General features: G+C 41.7%; 1 protein-coding gene across 2 annotated transcripts in view; it reads left to right on the top strand.

The window, feature by feature from the left end:
- Positions 1–3,312: 3,312 nt before the first annotated feature.
- The window catches only part of anos1b (anosmin 1b), a 50,489-nt gene continuing 34,097 nt past the window's right edge, over positions 3,313–19,704 (top strand). The window contains exons 1-2 of one of the 2 annotated variants that reach the window (XM_058639478.1): positions 3,313–3,690; positions 16,321–16,368. In XM_058639478.1, coding sequence (XP_058495461.1) covers positions 3,511–3,690; positions 16,321–16,368 — 228 coding nt within the window. In that variant the 5' untranslated portion in view covers positions 3,313–3,510. The remainder of the gene's footprint in view (positions 3,691–16,320; positions 16,369–19,704) is intronic. The other variant, XM_058639477.1, reaches the window with a different exon arrangement.

The following is a 19,704-nucleotide window of genomic DNA, read 5'->3' on the forward strand; positions in this document are numbered from 1 at the left end:
TTTGGATTAGATCAGTGACATGTTAAATACATGAAGATTATACTTGAAAATGAGAAACAGCTTCCCCCGTTTTTGTAGTTTGGTTAAGTTTCTTTTTCCCCTCTTTCTTCTGGCTTAAGTTGTGTTTATGTGGTATGTTGTGATGAAGGTCCAGAAGTCAGATCTCAAACAGACCAATTCATAAGATTACATCATTAGAAAGAAGCAGTGAAGCCTAACTTATTAGCATGATTTAGGAAACATAATCTTCTCCTTGACCATTCAAAAAAATGCCATTACACAAAGGGAAATCTGCCAGAAGCACAAAACCCCTCACTTGAATTTATGGGTTAACAATTTTTACTTCATAATTCATCAGAATCAGCCCCATGACATACACAGCTATACAAATATAAACGTCTTCAGTGAAACTATTAGATTGTAAAACAAATTCAGTTATCAAAAACACAAATACAGGAATAAAACATTATATTTAAGCGATCGCAAAGCCGACTCTAGTTAAAATGACATTCTGGCGTTTAGATGGACAGTCCCACGCGTCTGTCCCTCTGTGTTTGTCTCACTGTCCCTCTTCCGCCAATCACAGACATTTGGCTTTAATCACTGAGCAGATTTAGAGACACAGTGAACATGAAGGCTGTGATGTGTATGTAGGTGTGTGTTTGGGAGGGACATTACTTCATACGCAGAGACTAGAGGAGGGTGTTTATGAATGTATGAAAATATTCTTTCAGTCATTTAGATAATGGTCAACTACTGTGTGTGTGTGTGTGTGTCAGAATGATTTGAGAGACAAGAAAGAAACCACACAATTCTAAAATCCTGTAATTCTAATATTCTAAACAACCTGTGTCCACTCTTAAGCTCTTAAGGCTTATACAGCTGCAGCAATAATCAGTTATTAAAGTGTTTGGATGTGTCAACATATTACGGTAAGTTAGATACCTTTAGTTTGTATCAAAGTATTTCAATAAAAGAAAAGACTGTTTTCATAACCAGTTTGTGAACCAGGAGGTAAGACTGGTAGATTTACCTGTTGGTTGAAGTCATTTCTAACCACAGACAGAGTGAAAAGCTTGGTTTCCACGACAGTCCTCCCAGTACTCACTAAATATTTATATGATTCTGTTTCCCCCAAATCAAAACCTAGGTGATTATTTCTCCCTGTTGGTGCCAGCAGAGATGATTCCTCTTCTGGGATACAATTTCATATAAACAAATAACACTTTCTATCCCGTCCCGTGTGCTAAACATCTTGACTTGGCCCAGGTTCTCGTGCGCCCTCTCGTCTTGGCTCCACACTTGTTGTCGAAAAGTGGTGACTAACGCACTCGCTGGCTCTCTGACAGACGCCTACCTCAACACTCTTTCTTTTCTTCACTTCACCCTCCTAATAATAAATATTCTTTGATGAGTCGACTCCGTGGATGTAGTGAAAGAATTCCCTGACAATGTGTTTCGGATAACGATAACCTGGATGAGTGAGAATCTACAGACATTTTGTATCATGTTGATAACAGTGTTTGTATGATCATGCATCAGAATCAGTCCAATACTTGCTATTGGAAGAAGAATTTTTGGGATGTTTTCTATTTTAATTGGCTGGTTATGGCCAGGGTCACACGGTGGGTGTAGCCTTTGCAGTAAGGAGACTTCGGAACATGGGCCTTTCTGCATGGAGTTTGCATGTTCTCCCCGTGTGTGCGTCGGTTTTCTCCAGCTTCTCTGGTTTCCTCCTACAATCCAAAAACATGCAGATTTGGGGATAAGGGGAAATTGAGAGTGGATGTTTGTCCAGGGTGTGACCCCCGCCTTTTGCTCTATGTCAGCTGGCATTGGCACCAGTGGCCCCTGCGACCCTCATGTGGAGGATCAAGTAATAGAAGATAAATGGATGGATAGAAATGGACTTTTATCTGACCGATATCGGTGTAAGAAACAGTAATGATGTCAATATAATTCAAGTAAATAAATCTGTGATGATGCGACAGCTAAATTGATGATGAGAGTTGCAGGTGCACAGGTAATGGCAGTGAAATAAGTGCCATGGATGAAGAAGACTAATAATTGTTATGCAAATTATGCAATGCTTGATTTTTGTTTTGTTTTTTATTGCGATTTTTTATTTATTTTAGTCGTTTGCCTTTTATTTATTGTGTCTTTTATTTATTATTCTGTACAGCACTTTGGTCCACTGTGGTCTTTTAAAGTGCTTTACGAATGAAGTTATAATAAGGGACCTGGGGAATAAAATTGTAAAGCTAACTTCAGTGGCGAGAAAAACACTGTGCCCTAAAGTGCCCTCTAGCGTGGTAAAAAACAGGAAGTGCCCTACTGGCTGTCTTTCCTTTGTTGTTGTTTTTAATTTAAACTTTATTCAACCAGGTTGGTCCCATTGAGATCAAAAGATCTCTTTTGCGAGGGAGACCTGGCCAAGAGGGCAGCAGCAGCATGATTACATTAAAAACAACAAACAACAGATAAGTTAGAAAGTTACATAAACACACACAGACAAGGTAGACAGAAACGACTTCACCAGAGCTTTGAACTCGTTCAATGTAGCGAGGGCTTGAGCTGTAATTTGCTCCATTTATTAGGTACTGGAAATCTAAATGCTTTTCTTGCCCACTTCGGTTTGTACTTTGTGGACGAGAAATTGCAAAACATTGATAGATTGATCGGTGATTGTGACTTACACGTTCCCTTGTTTAAAGACAAGACGAATAGAAAGGAGTAATGCCCAGAATGGTTTTGTAAATAAATACATACCAATGACTGAGTACAAAATGGTGAGTAAGGGCACCACAGTTGTTAATGAGTCTCAGTGCCAGGACAAGACAATGAGCAGAAGCTCCATTTAAAGATACACCATAGTTTTTGCCATTCACCCGTTCACTCACACTTTCATAGTCTCAGCAGAGCCAGGAATAGAACCCACAGCCTTCAAGTTGAAAGACAACTTGTTCTACCACTGAGCTACCGTCCTACTGTCCTTATAGAAAAATAATATTCAGTGCTGTATACATTTTCTTTTAAGTGATGCTGTTCTGTAAACAAAGTCCCTGTACTGTACTTGTGGCACCTGCCCCCACTGGTGCTCAGTAGGTGCCCTTTTAATTCTCGCCCCTTCCAAATGTCTGTGCACGCCACTGGATAACCGGGTGACGAGAACTGCGCGTGCACAGGTGTTAGAACAGGTGATAATGTGCAAGAGTAATGGTGCAAAACGTGATGGACAAAAAAAAAGAAAGGATGAAAAGCATTGTGTGGCTGCACTTGCACCCATGGTGGGAGTGTCCGCGAGGAGGGCAGATCTGCTCCCCGCCGCCCTCGCGCTCAGGCAGTGAAGTGTAGATGTGGTTTTAATTCTTCAACTTGAAGGGTCGCGTGAGCAGGACGAGCTGACGAGCTTAGGGGCGCGAGGACAGGGGGGAAGTGTATAGTGCTGTATAGTTGTTGTTTTTTTTGGTCCCCCGTGTTGTTTCCGTGTTTTCCGTGTCGGCGTCCATCATGTCAGTGACTCGTTCAGCCGGTGTGGTGCTCCTGTGCGCGGTGTTGGCTGTGACTCGTGGCCGCAGGAGTTCACCGGAGCAGGAGGATGTGGAGGAGAAAATCAACAGCGCCAGATGCACGTCCAGGTGCCTGACTCTGCACATGACTCAGCTCACCGCTGCCTTCAGACACATCCAGGTAACCTCCAGCAGCAGCAGCCGCTTCACACCTCACTTAACCCGCCCCGAGGTCAAATATGAGCGGCCAGCATGAGCACCAGTGTTAGACAAACTGAAGCATGTGATGGATACAGAATAACATGTAAAACAAGTTTAAATGTGACATTGTCACACAACAAGACAGTTACATACAGAAGTCAGGACAGTACAGAACTGTGAGTAAACACTGTGAGAATCATGCAAAATGTGATTAAATGGTGCTTTATCTGCTTTATTTCTCTAACTATAAGTTCTGCTGTACCTTATTCCACCTATAATGAGTATATAAAGTGTATGTGAATACAGTTTTCCCCAGTTCTGCATGAACTGTGATGGGAGCCAATTTGTCTCAGATGTGTGAGTCATGATTGGTAAATAAGTCAAACCTTTTACTTAGTTTAAACCTCAACTAAAGCTGAACAAACCTATTGTGTTTGATATCCAGTACCAATTGCTGGTAATACACTTATTCCTATCACATAACTCTGTAGGATCAAGGATAGGGCTGATTTTGAATAAACATCTAATTGCAATTATTTTGCCAGGAGTTGCATGTGCGATATGATTGTAGATATCAGAGGGAATGGTCATTTTTACATCTTTATTCTTATTTTCGTTCGAAAAACATGATTACTGGGTGATATTTGTGCAAATCTGTGAGAAACAAAGGTGCTCTCTTATATCTGTAGAATAAGATGTGTATACATCAAGACAATAATTAATCTTAAATGATATTTTGACACACATTTTGGCAAATATTGTGACCTCCTGCTTTGTTCGAAGCACATAACAATCCTAATATATATCTGCCCTTAACACCACCATGCAGCAGTGTGTTTCACGAAAGGATGTGAAAGGGTGAGGACTGAGGCACCTTGAATCAATCAGGTGCAGTCATTAGTCAAATGAGTAAATAAAGGAGAAGGGTGGAAGACGAATGACTCCGTACACTCTGTACACAACAGCTCACACAATGCAACATATTGATGGCACATCTGTAGATTCAGTATGCACGCACGGCTCACTGTGAACTCAATTAAGGACATAAACACAGGCATTATCACTAAGATTAAAGTTAAATAGTGTCATTAAACTTTATGAAATCCTTAAAAAAAAAAGAGGGTTTTTGTTCCTCTCTGTGGTTTTGATTCTTCACACTGTGCTTGAAAAATTGATTATTTCTAGTGTTCACATTTCATCCACACTTTTCTTTTTTAAGGGCTTTAAAGACGCTGTAAACAATGGTCACAAGTGCCTTGTTAAGCAGTGACTTTTAGCTCAGCTAAATCAGCTAAGAGCTGTTTGGTGGTGATGGAGATTACTGGCATAAGTGCACATATTGTTTAAGTTATTTATCTGCAAACTTTGTGACCTTAAACACCGGTGTTTTTAATGTGGTTTTCATTAGGAAGTTTCGAATAAATGTTTTAATGTTGCTCAGCCTGAAGTGTCCTCGGGTCAGTAGTCAAGGAAGGCTGAGAAATGTGAGGTTGCTGGGTCCTAATGGTTGGCAAAATTGCTCATCTCGCTGAAATCGCTGGCCTGCGCACCGTGGGCTTTGTAGTGAGGAATGTGAGATTAACAGGGACATTAGGACGTTACCAAGTTTGAAAAAGCCACTTATTTTAACGGCTTCAACATGTGCACGCTGTGTAGTGGGTGGGAAAGTCATTAAACACAAGAGTTCAGCCCCAATGGCTCTGAGGTGTGTAGAAGAAAGTGTGTGCGAGTGTGAGTGAGTGAGTGTGTTCATGGTTAAAACAAAAGGTTTGGGTCTGGTCCTCGTCCATCAAGAATAGACTCCTGTCACCTGTGCATTGGGTAATGAGTGTGGCCCCTGGATGACTCTGCAGCAATGAAATGTGTGTGTGTGTGTGTGTGTGTGTGTGTGTGTGTGTGTGTGTGCGCGCACTGGGGTTTCTGGAACAGAGGTGTGAGAAAGTGAATGTTTGGTTTAAACTTTATGAAGTGGGGTGCAGTAGTCAGATCATCAAACGGCAGCGATGGAAAAGAAACAAAGCGACTGGGAGGTCGTAAACGGGCCAAACACTAATTTTTTGGGCCAAGCTAAAATGATCAATGAAGTTTATTCAACTTTTTTTCTTCTGGTTCTGGACACTGATGTCCTCAAGTGGACAAAGTTATTGTAGCTTTAGATGAAATATCTCAGAATCCAGAGAGGGAAAAAGTTCCTCCTTTTCTAGTGTGTTGAACATCTAATTCTCCATCTCATGTTTATTGTTATAATCCTACCTGAGAGGATTACTTTTTTTCTCTAACATATTGGTTTAGTTGTTTCTGAAAGTTAATGAGACAATGTAGAAAAAATGTAAAAAAAACAATGTGTGGGGAATTATTATTGTTTTTACCAAGATGCCTGTGGGGCTGTGCTTCTGTTGCATCTGTCGTTACTAAGCAACCAAAACCTGAGCGCTGTAGAGATGACCAAAGTTGCTGCAGCCTCCCTGAATTTATTAAGTCATTAGCAAAAAGTCAAAGCATTAGGGATTACCAGTGTCCGCCTCGAACCTTGTAGTGTCTGTGTGCGTTTCAGAGTTAACAAAGACCTGTTTGAATGACTTGTTTGGCCAAAGTATCAAAAAAGTTGAGATATGCTCATGTCTGTGTGACATGGATGTGAAAAACAGGTGCGTCTCAGTGGATCCGTGTCATGACCACGTCATGCAAGCACGTTTCTCCACTGAAACTGAGGTAAAACTCCTCGTTAGAAACAGCGGTTGGCTGGTTACATTGCGAAACTCAACACAGCTCAAGGCTTAAAGCTGCAGTAGGCCGGATTGCTAGAACAATTGTTGTGTTGATTGCTGAGTTTCAGCCACAAGTTGTTAAAATACTTTACGTCTTTTGGTGTTGCGGCCCCCCCTGTGGTGAGTTCCTTGCCTCGGATGAGCATAGAACGAATGAACCAAGCCAGGAAGGAAAGAAAAGTGAAGCAAATGGACCAAACAAACTCCATTACGAGGGGAAGTGAGAGGTGTGGCCATGGCATCACCGTCCTCCCAAAGTAGCATATTGGATGTGTACATGAAAACGCAAGGATGCCGTTTTGTGATTTCTTTCACTCTTGGTCCCTTTTGTCATGTGGCCTAAGTGATCGATGTTTACTGTCCACCTCTCCTTTAGACTCTTCAATATTCTAGGTTGCTTTGCAGTTTAGGTGCTGGAATAGTGATCTTCCCCTCGATGAGACCTGTGTGCACAGCAGTAGTAGAACAGCCCTCTTTTTACCCTCAACTGTGCTTTGACGGATCAAAGTCTCAGGCCAGGTGCAGAAGTCTTTCTCTTCTTGATTTGCATTATAATGAAAGTGTAGTATGCACATATTGATCAGTAATACCAACTGTGTTCTGCCTACTGGACCATTTAAAGCTTCATTTCATGACTACTTGATTAAAACATTGCTTTCCAGTGTGTTTAGACTCGATTATCCCATCAGAGAATGAAATCAACAAAAACGTGTTCAGCTAGTGGATCAGCTGAAGTGGTTGAGGAGTTGTCAGTCGATAGAAAAACAATCTGCTCCATCTCAATTGTTTGAGCTATTGTCAAGCACAGAAATATGCCACATTGTGCTCGTTCCAGTGTCTCCAATGTGAGCTTTTCTTAGTCGCACAGCATTGTGAAATGAATATGGCTGGGTTGGACGAAACAAGCTGCTGTATTTCTGGATGCCACGCTGGACTTGGTGGTGGGTATTTTAAATTGTATTTATAGCCCAAATGAATATAGTATAGCATGTTTCCGTAAAGGAAAACAAATCTACACATTGACCAGTCAATAAATATAACGTTTATATTTAGTTTATTTATATGGCACCATTCACAAGTGCTTTGCAAAGGCAGGAAATACAAGGGCATCATTTACAAACACTGGAATTTGAAATAGACTCAGTGAATGTAAGGGACTGTAGTCGTACGTAGAGTTGTGTGTCATCAGCATAGGTATGGTAAAAGATGTTGTAACGTGGGTGTGTTCGGTGTGATATTGAACACACCCATGTTGCCTGAGGTGCAGCCACGTGCTGCTTGTCTTATCCTCAGAATTCTGTCAGTGAAAATGCTGCAAAGTCATTGCATCACCATGCAGGACCGATGGTGAGGGGATTGTTATTCATCTGTGAATAAGGTGCGGGTGTTGTTGGTTTTATGAAGACTCTCTGTAGCTAAAGTTTCATTTTTGCCATTTCTGTTCAGCCTGACTTCACATTCTTTTCTGGAGCTTTTACCAGTGTGGCATTCTTCCAAGGGGATTTTTTCCTTCCTGAGATAACTTGGTCTTAATCTGGGCTATGGCATCCATAACAGTCATAACACTGGAGCTGAAACTATTTACAAGGCCACTGACAGATGCTGATGATGATGATGATGATGATGTAAACGCTTTCTAATGTTTAGACCATTTTGGCTCTTTTACATGCTGAAAAGACCCAACGGTGTCCAGAATATTTTCTATTGCACATCCATCTTTTAAGTATTAAATCACCCTCTAAAACAATACAGTCAAAATCAATGCAACAGACAGTTGTTTGGCAAGCTCACCAAAGAGATGTGCATTTTATTACGACGGGAGGATCTCAACTGCACAGCAAAAATGTCCATATTTGAAGGTTATTTATTTAACAAAATGGATGAATCTTATGCATTCTAGCCCCACTCATGACATTGGAGCACTCATTAGCTCTTAGATGTATAAATGTGGGGGTTTGGATCAATAATAGTGATAGGTTTTTGTGATACGCTACTGAATAATTGACTGATTATATGGCTAAAATTATTTGGAAGAATAATGGATAATAAACATGATGAATACAAACATTCCTAGCTGTAAAGAACATAAGTAAACACTGACGTCATCTGCAACTGGCAGGACAGTGACAGTTGGAACGAGTCGGAAAAAGTACCTACATGAAAACTACGTGTGTTGTATCAAAGCGAAAAGATCCTCGTCCTAAAATTTGAGCAAACAAGGAAACAAGTTTCCTCTCAACCACATCCTGGGGAACAGCATCACTCACTGGACCTATTATAGGACAGACAGTGCAGAGAGCGCACGGGGTGATTGATGGTCGCAGGGAGAGACTGTGCATTACAGCATTCATTCATTTAAAGGTCATAAAGTTTGAATGACAAAAAAAAAAAGGATCCTTTTGATAACTGCTCCAGTAACTATAACATCAGCGAGGACAAATACAGCTTTACTCATCCTGCTCTGTCACCACACTCAGACACAAACACACACATTACTTCCTCTGGCTTCATGTGGGTGAACCCTGTGTTTTTGGCTCTTTCTTTCTCAGTGTGTGTGTGTGTGTGTGTGTGGCTAGTGTGTAGCCACTAGAATGTGAGTCACCAGTTTTCTATTTACACCTCTCTTTCTGCTGCGTCTCTGGGTTTTCCACTACTTTCCCTTGTATGGTGTAATAGCGTAATTATAGCGTGTTGTGTGTGTGTGTGTGTGTCTGTACATACATATATATACATACACATATATGTATATATATGTATGTATGTATGTATATATATATGTATATGTTTATATGTATATGTGTGTATATATATATATATATATATATATATATATATATATATACATATGTGTGTGTTGTAAAATTCCCTATTTCATCTTTGTTGTAAACACCTCCTGTCTGGAGCTGGATCTTTTCGCACATACGTAGTCTGCGTGTCTTAAACACTCACAGGTCTGTGGCGCTGATGAGCGGACGGTTTGTGGTGCGATGCCGGGGGCCGAGGGCCGAGGGCCCGGGGCGAGTGAGGCTGCATGTGCCGCCTGTGCATTCATGTTTGTGTGTGTGTCCCAGCTGCTCTGCGGTAGGTAACTCTAAGTAGCCCAGAGGTCGGCTGGCCAACTAGTCACGCTCTGAAAAATGCCAGAGACAATGGTCAGGTCAGGTTGCACAGAGAGAGACAGACGGGGGGGGGGAGATTAAGGCAGGTAGACAGACGTGGTCAAGCACAAAGACGGGCAAAGAGATGGAAAGGCAGGCACACTGACAGGTGTGACAGACACGCATGAAGACAGACAACCTGACAAACTAATACATACTGCAGGCAAGACAGGTATAAGCAGAGAGACAGGCAGAGGGGTGGAGATGGCAGTGGACAAAAGCCTGTTTGATTCACCTCCGAGATAAAGCCTCTACTTCTCTCCGGAGCTTTGTCACTGCCCTGTCATTTGATCGGTACAAGCAGGGATGGATGGTGATAAAACTGTGGCGGTGCAGGAATGGTTCTCACCTGAAACCAGGGCAAGAAATTCCAAGACAGTAAATCACAGCGAGGCATTGAGCGGCGTGCCTTTTTATTCTTTCAGCAACAGAACGGGAGACAGTCAGAGGGAGCCTGTTTGACCACATCAGAACTCTGATGCCATACTATATCTGATACCTCGGCAATTAAATCCATGACAGTTTCCCTTGGCTGAATCTTAATTTAACTTAAAAGAAAAAGTTTTTTTTTCATTTTGGGGAATAAACTCACTCCTTGGTTTCCTGGTTGAAATGTAATTGAAATGATTGGTTCCACTCTCTAAGTCTAAATGTGAAGACACAACAAAAGGATTTTTTCTTTTTATGATTTAGGTTGGCATAAAAATGGGAAAACAAACAGTAACATAATCCGCTTACACCAGCATGTTTACGTATACGACTATTATCACTTTTAAATGTGATGTAAATGCTTCAGTAAACACAGTAGGGTTCAGTAGCATTGATTAGGCATAAACCACCAACGATATCAATCCTCTCATTAAACAAGGCAAAGATATCAAGGGTTTAAGAAGCATCTTTCTTAAAATGTCGAATTTTTCCATCAACTTGTTGATCATTTAAGGGTATTTTTATTTTTGTTTACCAATGGGAGTTTTGTCATCATTCCTCTTGGAAGTGAATGGGAAGGCAAATGGCGACGTAATCGTCGGATGAGGTAAATTTCAGGGCCATATAACAACCGCTTTGTTGTGATGCTTGTTGTTTACAGGATGTGGGGCACCACAAACACTAACGTTGACACACACACACGCACACACATGCACTGAGATAGTGAGGGAGAGAGAGAGGGTAATTAGGGGCTTCTGTCGGGAACGTTCAGACCTCAATATGGACTTTTTGGGAAGAACTTTATATTCTGTTGAGGGGGATGTAAATTCACCGTGTACATTCACACAAATGACATACGCACACACACACACACCATGGATGTGTTTGCTTCTGGTCATCTGGGTGTGATTAGCAGAGTTAATGCCTCATGTTAAATAGACTTTCTACTGCGCCTCACCTCAAACACTGACCACAGCGCGCGCGCACACACACACACACACACACACACACACACGCTCACTTTTTTTATCACTGCATCTGGCAGAATTTTGATTTATATCTCTTTCTCTTTCAAAAACTAAAGGGTGTGTGCAGCTGTGCGTGTGCACGTTGACCGTACATGTTTGTGTGTGTGTGCTTTTGTGTCACAGCCTCTTTTCCCGCTGCACCGATATCAGAAGGTAATTCTTTCGCAGTGATTAGTGGAGACTCAGCGGCGATCAGAGCCATGTGGACGTCCTTTTTTTAGTGCAAGTGTTTCTTACTCTGCGGGTCAGTTAGTTTCTGGTGGCTCTCTTGTGTCACATGTTCCTCTCTAAGACGGAAATAAAAAGACTCGTGGGCCATGTGGGAATCTATCATTAAAAATGAAATGAGATTTCTCTGTGGTTTTGTCCCATACGTCATGTACATCACGAGTTGGGTTTAATTGAAATTCACGTTTAATATTTTTCATGAATGGCGACATCCCTATTATTAGAAATAACTTTTCAGATCAAACTCGACGCAGACTGACAGACAGCAGTCACTGGAAATGATTCCATCCGTTTTCACTACGAGTATCCACTGGTCTATTCCTGTCTCTGCTCTTAATACTTCCATATTTCCAGCTTTTATCTTCTTGTGTCCAGCTCCTTCTGCTCTTCTCAACTTCCCCCCCTTCTCGTCCATTTTCCTCTGTTCTTTTCTTCCAATCTCGCCTTCCTTCCCCTGACTTATTCAGCATGTGCAGCTGTTTTTGCCGCAGACGGACTTGCACACAAACTCTTAAGACCCTGTGAAACCCCACTTTGACCACCATTAAATAGCCATACGGCACACACGCCCATCTTGATTGGCTCTGACAGCAAATATGTCCCATGAAATTGACTTGGTATAAATGTGTAATGTGTGTGTGTTCCAGGGGGGGGCAAAAATAAGGAGTAACAGAAAGCGGGGGATGTAATGATGAGGGTGACAGAAAGAAAGAAAGAAAGGCAGTGTGAAAAAGATTAAGAGAGAAGATGAAGATGTGAGGCCTGCAGGGGGGGGGTGGTTGCAGCTTTATATCTCCTCTGTGAAAATCTGGAGCTGTTTAACTGAGCCTCTACAAAGTCCTCATCTCTTTGACTGGAGCAGCTTCAGTTTATCATCACCACTGTTTTCAAGTCCTGTCCTGTTGTTTTTACAGGAGGTGGCAGAAACATGGAGCAGATAGAGACAGAGCAAGAGAGAGAATAGTGTCCAAATGACAGAGAGGGTGGATGAGAAGCAGGAAGAGGAAGAGGGAATTCAAAGTGCGCATGTACTCTCCTTCCAGCTTTTATTTGTCTATTTCTCCTTTTTCTCCCATTTCTTCCTGGCACGTGGTGCTCGGCTGAATAAACCAGCCTTCTGGACAAACATTTGACCCACTCTGATCAAGCATCCAGAAGCAGAACAAAGTGGAGCCCTGCTGCCAATACTGTCAAAAATCCAAACATTCTTGCCTTGATGCCTTGGTTGCTTTGCACATAATTTACTGGATATAATCAAGGCTGCAATTTAGATTTGATTATGATTAATGTGGATGTGATTTCGGTGTCATATCACTCACCTAGAGGCAGTAATGGCTTTAGAGAGTGACCTCGCCTAACTGGAATCAATCCCACACACACACAAAAAAAGAAGCAAGGATATATATCTTTAGCCACATTAAGATGTCAAGCAAATAGAGTCAGCGATAACCCGACTTTTCTATTTGCCTGAAACATCACAGCTGTTTACTGTTTAACAATCATACACGGATACATTACAGTAAAAAAGAAAAGCAGCAAAAACATAGTTTTCTACTTAATATAAACTCAATAGACCGGATGACAATGCAACATACCCTTTTCATTATGCCTGTAACTCTACATATAAAACCCATCCCACCTGAAAAGCCAAGTACATTCATCAGGCAACGTTGGAAACACTTTCTTGGGAAATATGAGGGAATTCTTGCAGGAGCCAAAGGTAGTATAAATAATAACTTGTAAAATAACTTCAGGAATTCACTGAACATCACAAACGGAGTGTCGTAGGAAGGAATTTGCCTCATTCGCTCCAAACTGAATGTGCCCTGTGCAGTATTCAAGCATTAGCAGCTCTATGGAGCGTTGTGTTCGCCGGTGGATCCCCCATTTATTTGTTTCTTGCAGAGACACATTACTGCCTCTGGTTTCAAATGTTTTCCACTGATTATCGGGGAGCAGCTACGGTATGTGGCGTGGAACGCAGAAATGTGTCAGTCCTCAGAACAACGCGATGCATTTGAGTGTAAACAGAACATCTATCGTGTAGAAAAAGCACAATACCTGCTGTAATATCTGTATGTAATCAGCAGAGACCTGAAGGCTTCAGTTTTTATTAAGTTGATATGTTTTTTTAAAGCGAAAAGATGATCTCCTCTCGGCTATTCCTCTCTTTATTCACGCCCAACCCCCCACAGTCTTTTTAAAAATCTATTCCTCAGTGGTTTAACCCTTACTTTCATCCTATGCTGCGTTTTTTCTTTCTTTCTCTTCTCTTGCTCAATCCTTTTTCTGTTAGAAAAGGGTGAAGTGCCCTTTCTGGCTCAGGAATGAGATCCTGCCACAAGTGGACGAGTTCAGGTAACCCGGGGTCTCAGGTCAGTGCCACGTGCGCAGTAATGTGGGCTATGCATCGGTCTGTCAAGATGAAGAAGGAGCTGAGCCAACAAGGCAGAGCTCTGGATTTACCAGTCGATCTACGTTCCTACCCTCACCTGTGGTCATGAGCTGTGGGTAGTGACTGAAAGAACGAGATTGCGGATACAAGCGGCCGAAATGGTGTCTAGGCTCTTCCTCAGAAATAGGGTGAGAAGCTCGGTCGTCCGGGATCGAGGAGGAGGAGCCAGATGAAGTGGCTCGGGCATCTGGTTAGGATGACTCCTGGACGCCTCCCTGGTGAGGTGTTCCAGGCACGTCCGTCCAACTGGGAGGAACAGGGAAGACCCAGGACTCACTGGAGAGATTATGTCTCTCAGCTGGCCTGAGAACGCCTCAGAATTCCCCCCGGAAAAGCTGGAGAAAGTCGCCGGGGTGAGAGAAGTCTGGGCTTCTCTGCTCAAGCTGCTGCCCCTGCGACCTGACCTCAGATAAGCGGTAGAAGATAGATTGATGGACGGATGGACAGATTACTGTTAAGCCAATGGTGTCCACCCCATCGATACTCATTTAGTCTTCAAGGCGTACTACATACTGTGTACACAGACAAGCAATATCCTTTTACTTCCACCTAGTTTGTGTCCAAGAATAATTTCACAGACCAAATTTATTTTTAACAGCTGTCAACTGTTGAAGCCTGCGTTCGGGACCAAATCCTGATTTTGATCGCGCTCCTGTTGCTTCTCGGAAAGTTGACCACTTCTCTGTTGCTTCTAACAGCAGGACAAGCAAAGCAATAGTCAGTAGCTGTTGCCGTGGACATGGAGTGGAGCAGGAGTGTCAGAGGAACGAGGGAAGTCTACAGATTTGTAGGGAACTTGGAGCCATTTGCACATAATACTGTATTCTCACTGGCTGAGTGCACTCAAAGCTGGCTCCCTGCACTGAGAACCACTGTAAGACAGATGTTCTCTCTCGTGGATGCAGGGAAAAAACTGATTAGAACAGAAAGAAATAATTATTATCAGTGTTTTTAGCTGGCAGGAACATGTGCACTACTGGAAACTCTGTATCACTAAGGTAAATCTGACCAAAGTCACATATAAAAGTTAGATTTATGACTTTTCTGCTTAAATATACGGAGATATGATTCTATTTTTGGTCTATATTGCATTGCCCTATGTGAGTCTTTTGTTAAGTGGGTAAATGTGTCCCCGCTGATGGGTTCAGCAAGGGCCACGCACAGCTCAGTGCTTACAGTAATGTATGTTAGCACCCCAAACAACTGCAATTCAATTATTTGTAATAACCATGTAACCATCTTGAGCTTTAAAAGTATGTCCTGGCTTCCCGGTGATTATAAACGCTTTATTTCACTAAACTCCATATTAATGACAGGTATTTTACAGTTCGTTGAATCGGTCAATTTGTATCTGTCATGAGAGACAAATCTACGTCTCCTGTACTGTGAAAACCCTTTAATCCCTAATCCCTCACCTTTAACCGCTGCACTCTAACCCCTTAACCTGCTCCGCTCGAGAAGCACAAAGGCAAACTTAAAAGAGGAGAAGCTCTGAAAAGTGTCTCTCTGTGTGTGTGTGTGTGTGTGTGTGTGTGTGTGTGTCTGTGCTGTGGAAAAAGATGAACCAGGTTCAGGCTAAATACAGCTCACTCAGGAGAGGGTTTAGCAGGAGTCGTTAAGAAGGCTTATCCCACACACACACAGGAGGCTCACACACTCCCTTAAGAGCAGTCACACACATGACAACAGACACACAAATGCACACCCACTGCTTGTTTAATAGTTGTTTTGATGTTGGATGATGGCATCATGATTGTACTGATGATAACAAAGTGTTTCAGAGGGATAAGCAGCTCTGTTGCCACACTACCAGTTCAACTGTAGAGTACTCACATGGCATCCAGCTTCCATTTTTAACCACTAAATCCCACAGAAACTGTGCATGTAAAAGCAGAGCAAGGGCCTTGAGGGACAGGGACGGGGCAAAGGAAAGGTGATTTAAATTTTTCAATTACAATTATCTATTATTGATTAAATGCCTCAAAATCTGCCACAGGTCTGTTTCACCCGCTCTGTTTATGATCAACTCGATTCATACAGATTTAGTTTTAAAGAGTTTTAAAATCCGGAGAAAAGTGACGGTTGGTTGTTTGGTCACTTGAACTTTCTTTTGCTGTGGTCCTGTGTGTGATGACGTCTCCCCCTCCTGTCACAGTGGTTATAATACTCATGTTTACCGGTGGTCTTGACTCACTCAGCAGTAGCACACATACACACACATACAGCTCTCCAAGTGACGTGGTCTGTCTGCTCCGGCAGCCACAAACACAGTGCGCTCACTCACTCACTCACGTTTCACCCAGAGGATAATTATGTAAATAATAGAAAAGTTGAGTGTGTGTCTGTCTGCTTCACAGGTTTCCTCCGGTTATGTAATTTGGTCAGTGACCTTTAATTAACAGTATTTTGCTTTCTGTCTATGTGCAGGTTACTGTCAACACAGACTTCAAACGATGTGGGATTTTGTCTGTGAAAGATTTATTTCTCTCTCTCTCTCTCTCTCTTTGTTTGTTTTAATCTTTTAATGTTCTCTGTCTCTTCCAGAGTGACCAAGTTCTGGTTTGGTGTGAAAACAACAGACGCTGCGCTCAGGTAAATGCAAACACACACACACACACACACACACCAAAAACTAAACCTGTGCTTTGTGACATTGTGCTGACTTACATTAATTCCCCTAAATGTCAATTAAACCCTGTTTTTGTAACCGCGCCACGTCCTCACCACTCCTCACTCTGTGGAGGAGAGACACGGGGGTGACATTTCTAAATGCCTCTGCACGTTCCAAACCAGCACCCCCGTGCATGTCCTACCAAGTACTTGGGGGTGAAATGGTAGGCGAATCATTTGCCTGTTACTCCGTCCTGTTTAAGCTCATTTGCGGCACGATGCACGGCAGTGACAAAGACTGTAGCGCTCTGTGAATGAGGCATTTAATGTCTTGCCCAAAAGACAGGGCTGAACTCTGGAAAGACTTGACTTGAAAAATAAACAGTTGACCTTGTGTCCTCAAGTATTAACACAAATGTCCAATTCAAGTGGACATGTTAATGCTTATGTATATACATATATATATATATATATATATATATATATAATGTATATGTGTGTGTGTGTATATATATATATATACATATACACATAAATATATATGTGTGTATATATACATACATATACATATATTGCCAGGAGTTAGAGCCAAAGTGCTTGATGAAAAGTACAGTAGTACTATAGTAACATATAATAGTGTTTTAAAAACATTAGTATAAAGTCACTGCAGGGATTGTCCCGTCAGCTCTCTGTATAATCTCTGGTCAACGAGTGAATGCATCAGGAGAAGCTGCAGGTAATCCACAGTGAGTGAATTGGCAAGTCGCTCTGTTTCCTGAACGCTCTTACTAAGCGCCACCCCTTCACCTGGATCCTCGGGAGATTCTCCTGCTGTTGTAAACACAGACGATCTCCCCCGCTGCGACAAACTCCAGAGGATGTCGACACATGACGGAGAGTTGAATTCTGAAAATAGCAGAGAGAGAGAGTCTGTGGAATCTTTTAACCTTTGCTCGTGTCATGGCAAATATAGTGTTTTTATCTAAAATAATGCCCCCCCCCCCCCACATATTTATCCATCCTTCCTTCAGGAAAAATGTGCTCCAGTGCGTGAGCGTGTACACACGTGTGTCCCTGTGTTTATGTGAACTATCACTTAGTCTTTATTCAGCAGCAGGCAAATACTGATTCTTACTGTATGTTAAATTAAACCGATTCCAAACACCTTAGGGCCACACGGTTGGTGTAGTGGTTAGCACTCTTGCCTTTGCAGCAAGAAGTCCCGGGTTCTCCAGTTTCCTCCCACAGTCCAGAAACCTGCAATATGGGGATTAGGTAAATTGGACACTCTAAATTGAGTGAGAAACACTCATGTGGACTTAATAAGGTCCACAACTGTATGACCCTTTACTCACTGAGTTTACTTCTTTCATTATTAATGGCTTCTTGAAAGATGCAGTCTTGTGTCATGCGGATGTGTCATCTGAACTCTGTTCAGGTTCAGACCCATTTTAAAAGCCTGGACACAGCTGAAGCACACCTGCGTCATATTTCACTTTTCGCAGCATCTCCATGCATTGCAACAAATGCATTTGACAGTCGGATAAAAGAAAAGGTAGAAACAGGAGTGCTTTTTTTTCCCGTGCATATTTCGTATGTGTGTGTGTATAATAGGGTCAGTAAAGGTTAATGTAAACAACTCCCCTCAAAACTCCCCTCCACCAGACCATAGCGGGGGATACCACACTGGGCGAAACATCAAACTGTCTTTTCTTGTTTTTCTTCCTTCTCTCCTTTCCTTGGTGTCTATTTTTAATATTCAGATCAGCGTTAGAGTGAGAAGGGAAAATATTTTCTCGTTTAATACCATGTCTAAACTTTACTACCTTGGCTTTGTGTCCCGCTGCTGTACATGTGTGAATACCAATGTGGGCACGATACTGAAACCAAGGTTTTAACAAACCCTCTAAGAAACTGGCCAGTTGGGGCTGACGCTGCTGTGCGTGAACTGCACTTTTCCTCTCAGGCAGCCCTGATGCTGCACAGGCGTGCTCACTGACCCTTCATGCTTGTTTAAGTTGCAGAGTTATTAATTCGTACCTTTTTACAGTCGGTTAAAAGTGGATACAGTCCAATTTGTAAATGTCACGAGAGCAGGCCAACAGAAATAAATTCTGACACAGAAGTACATGCGGGTGCCAATTTTACAAATATTAATCAAAGTAATGAATTGTACAGCGGAGTCCAGCGCTGTTTAATGCTCCCAAGGTGAGTGTATTTGTTAACAGGATGCTTAGCGATCCGTTTTTCTTATGCACCTGGGTAGCATTATACAGCCTATACACTTTATTATATACTCTATTCTAATTACTCCTCATTATGACAATCGTTGGTCTGCAGGACAATAGAAATGACATCAGGTTAAATATCATTAAACATACACTGTGAAAACAAAACCCTAATAAATGGACCTAAATGAATAAATTAGAGCTGGATGAATGGGTTATTAAGCGATAAGTAAATTAATGCTCAACTATTTTGATAATCTACTCAAGATTTTTTCATGATTAAAACAAGATTTCTAGTTAGTTAGCTATAGTTTCAGCTTCTTAAATGTGAATATTTTCTTCATTTCTTTGCTCCATATAACAAAGAAATCATTAAAACTGAATCATTTTGGTTGGTGGACAACAACAAGACACTTTATGGACAAAATTAATCGATTATGAAAATAATCCTTAGTTGCAGCTCCAGAATAAATGGTCAAAAAAGATTAAGGAAGCAAAACATTATGGGATACCCTTAGGTAAAAAGTGTGCAGATTCATTCTCAGTATGAAGCAGAATTTATAAGAAAAATAAGACTTTATTTTGTTTGAATCTGTCCTATGCTGCCACTGTTCCAGTAGCATATTTGGTTTAGTGGTACATGACAGAATATAAAAACATGTCATCGTAAACATGTTCCTTTGCTCTGTTTATGTAACACAAACTTAAACTGCCGTCGGTCTGAAAAGCAGAAACATTAACAAGTCTGTTTAGACATTCAATGCCAACCTTTTGTCAAAGTGAGTATTATTATTATTATTTATTATTGATGCAGTGGACAAGCTTCAGCTCGTGACGTTTGATATCCATAACTATTCTCCACAGAAGGTAAACAACACGTCAGAGTCAGAGGGAAGTAGGTAAAAAGGGAGAACCCTGACTTGTTAGCAGCTGATCTCCTCTGCTCAGTGTGAATTTCAGACTTTTTCCCCCTGGGGAGCTACATTTTTCTAATGTTTCTAAACCCAGTTTTAGGGCGATTAGTTAGGCACATCGAAGAGAATGTGACTCGGTTTCAGTCTGCATTCCACTGCAGAATCTCATAAAGCCT

This window comes from Solea solea, chromosome 9 (assembly GCF_958295425.1).
Source record: "Solea solea chromosome 9, fSolSol10.1, whole genome shotgun sequence".
Taxonomy (NCBI): Eukaryota; Metazoa; Chordata; class Actinopteri; order Pleuronectiformes; family Soleidae; genus Solea; species Solea solea.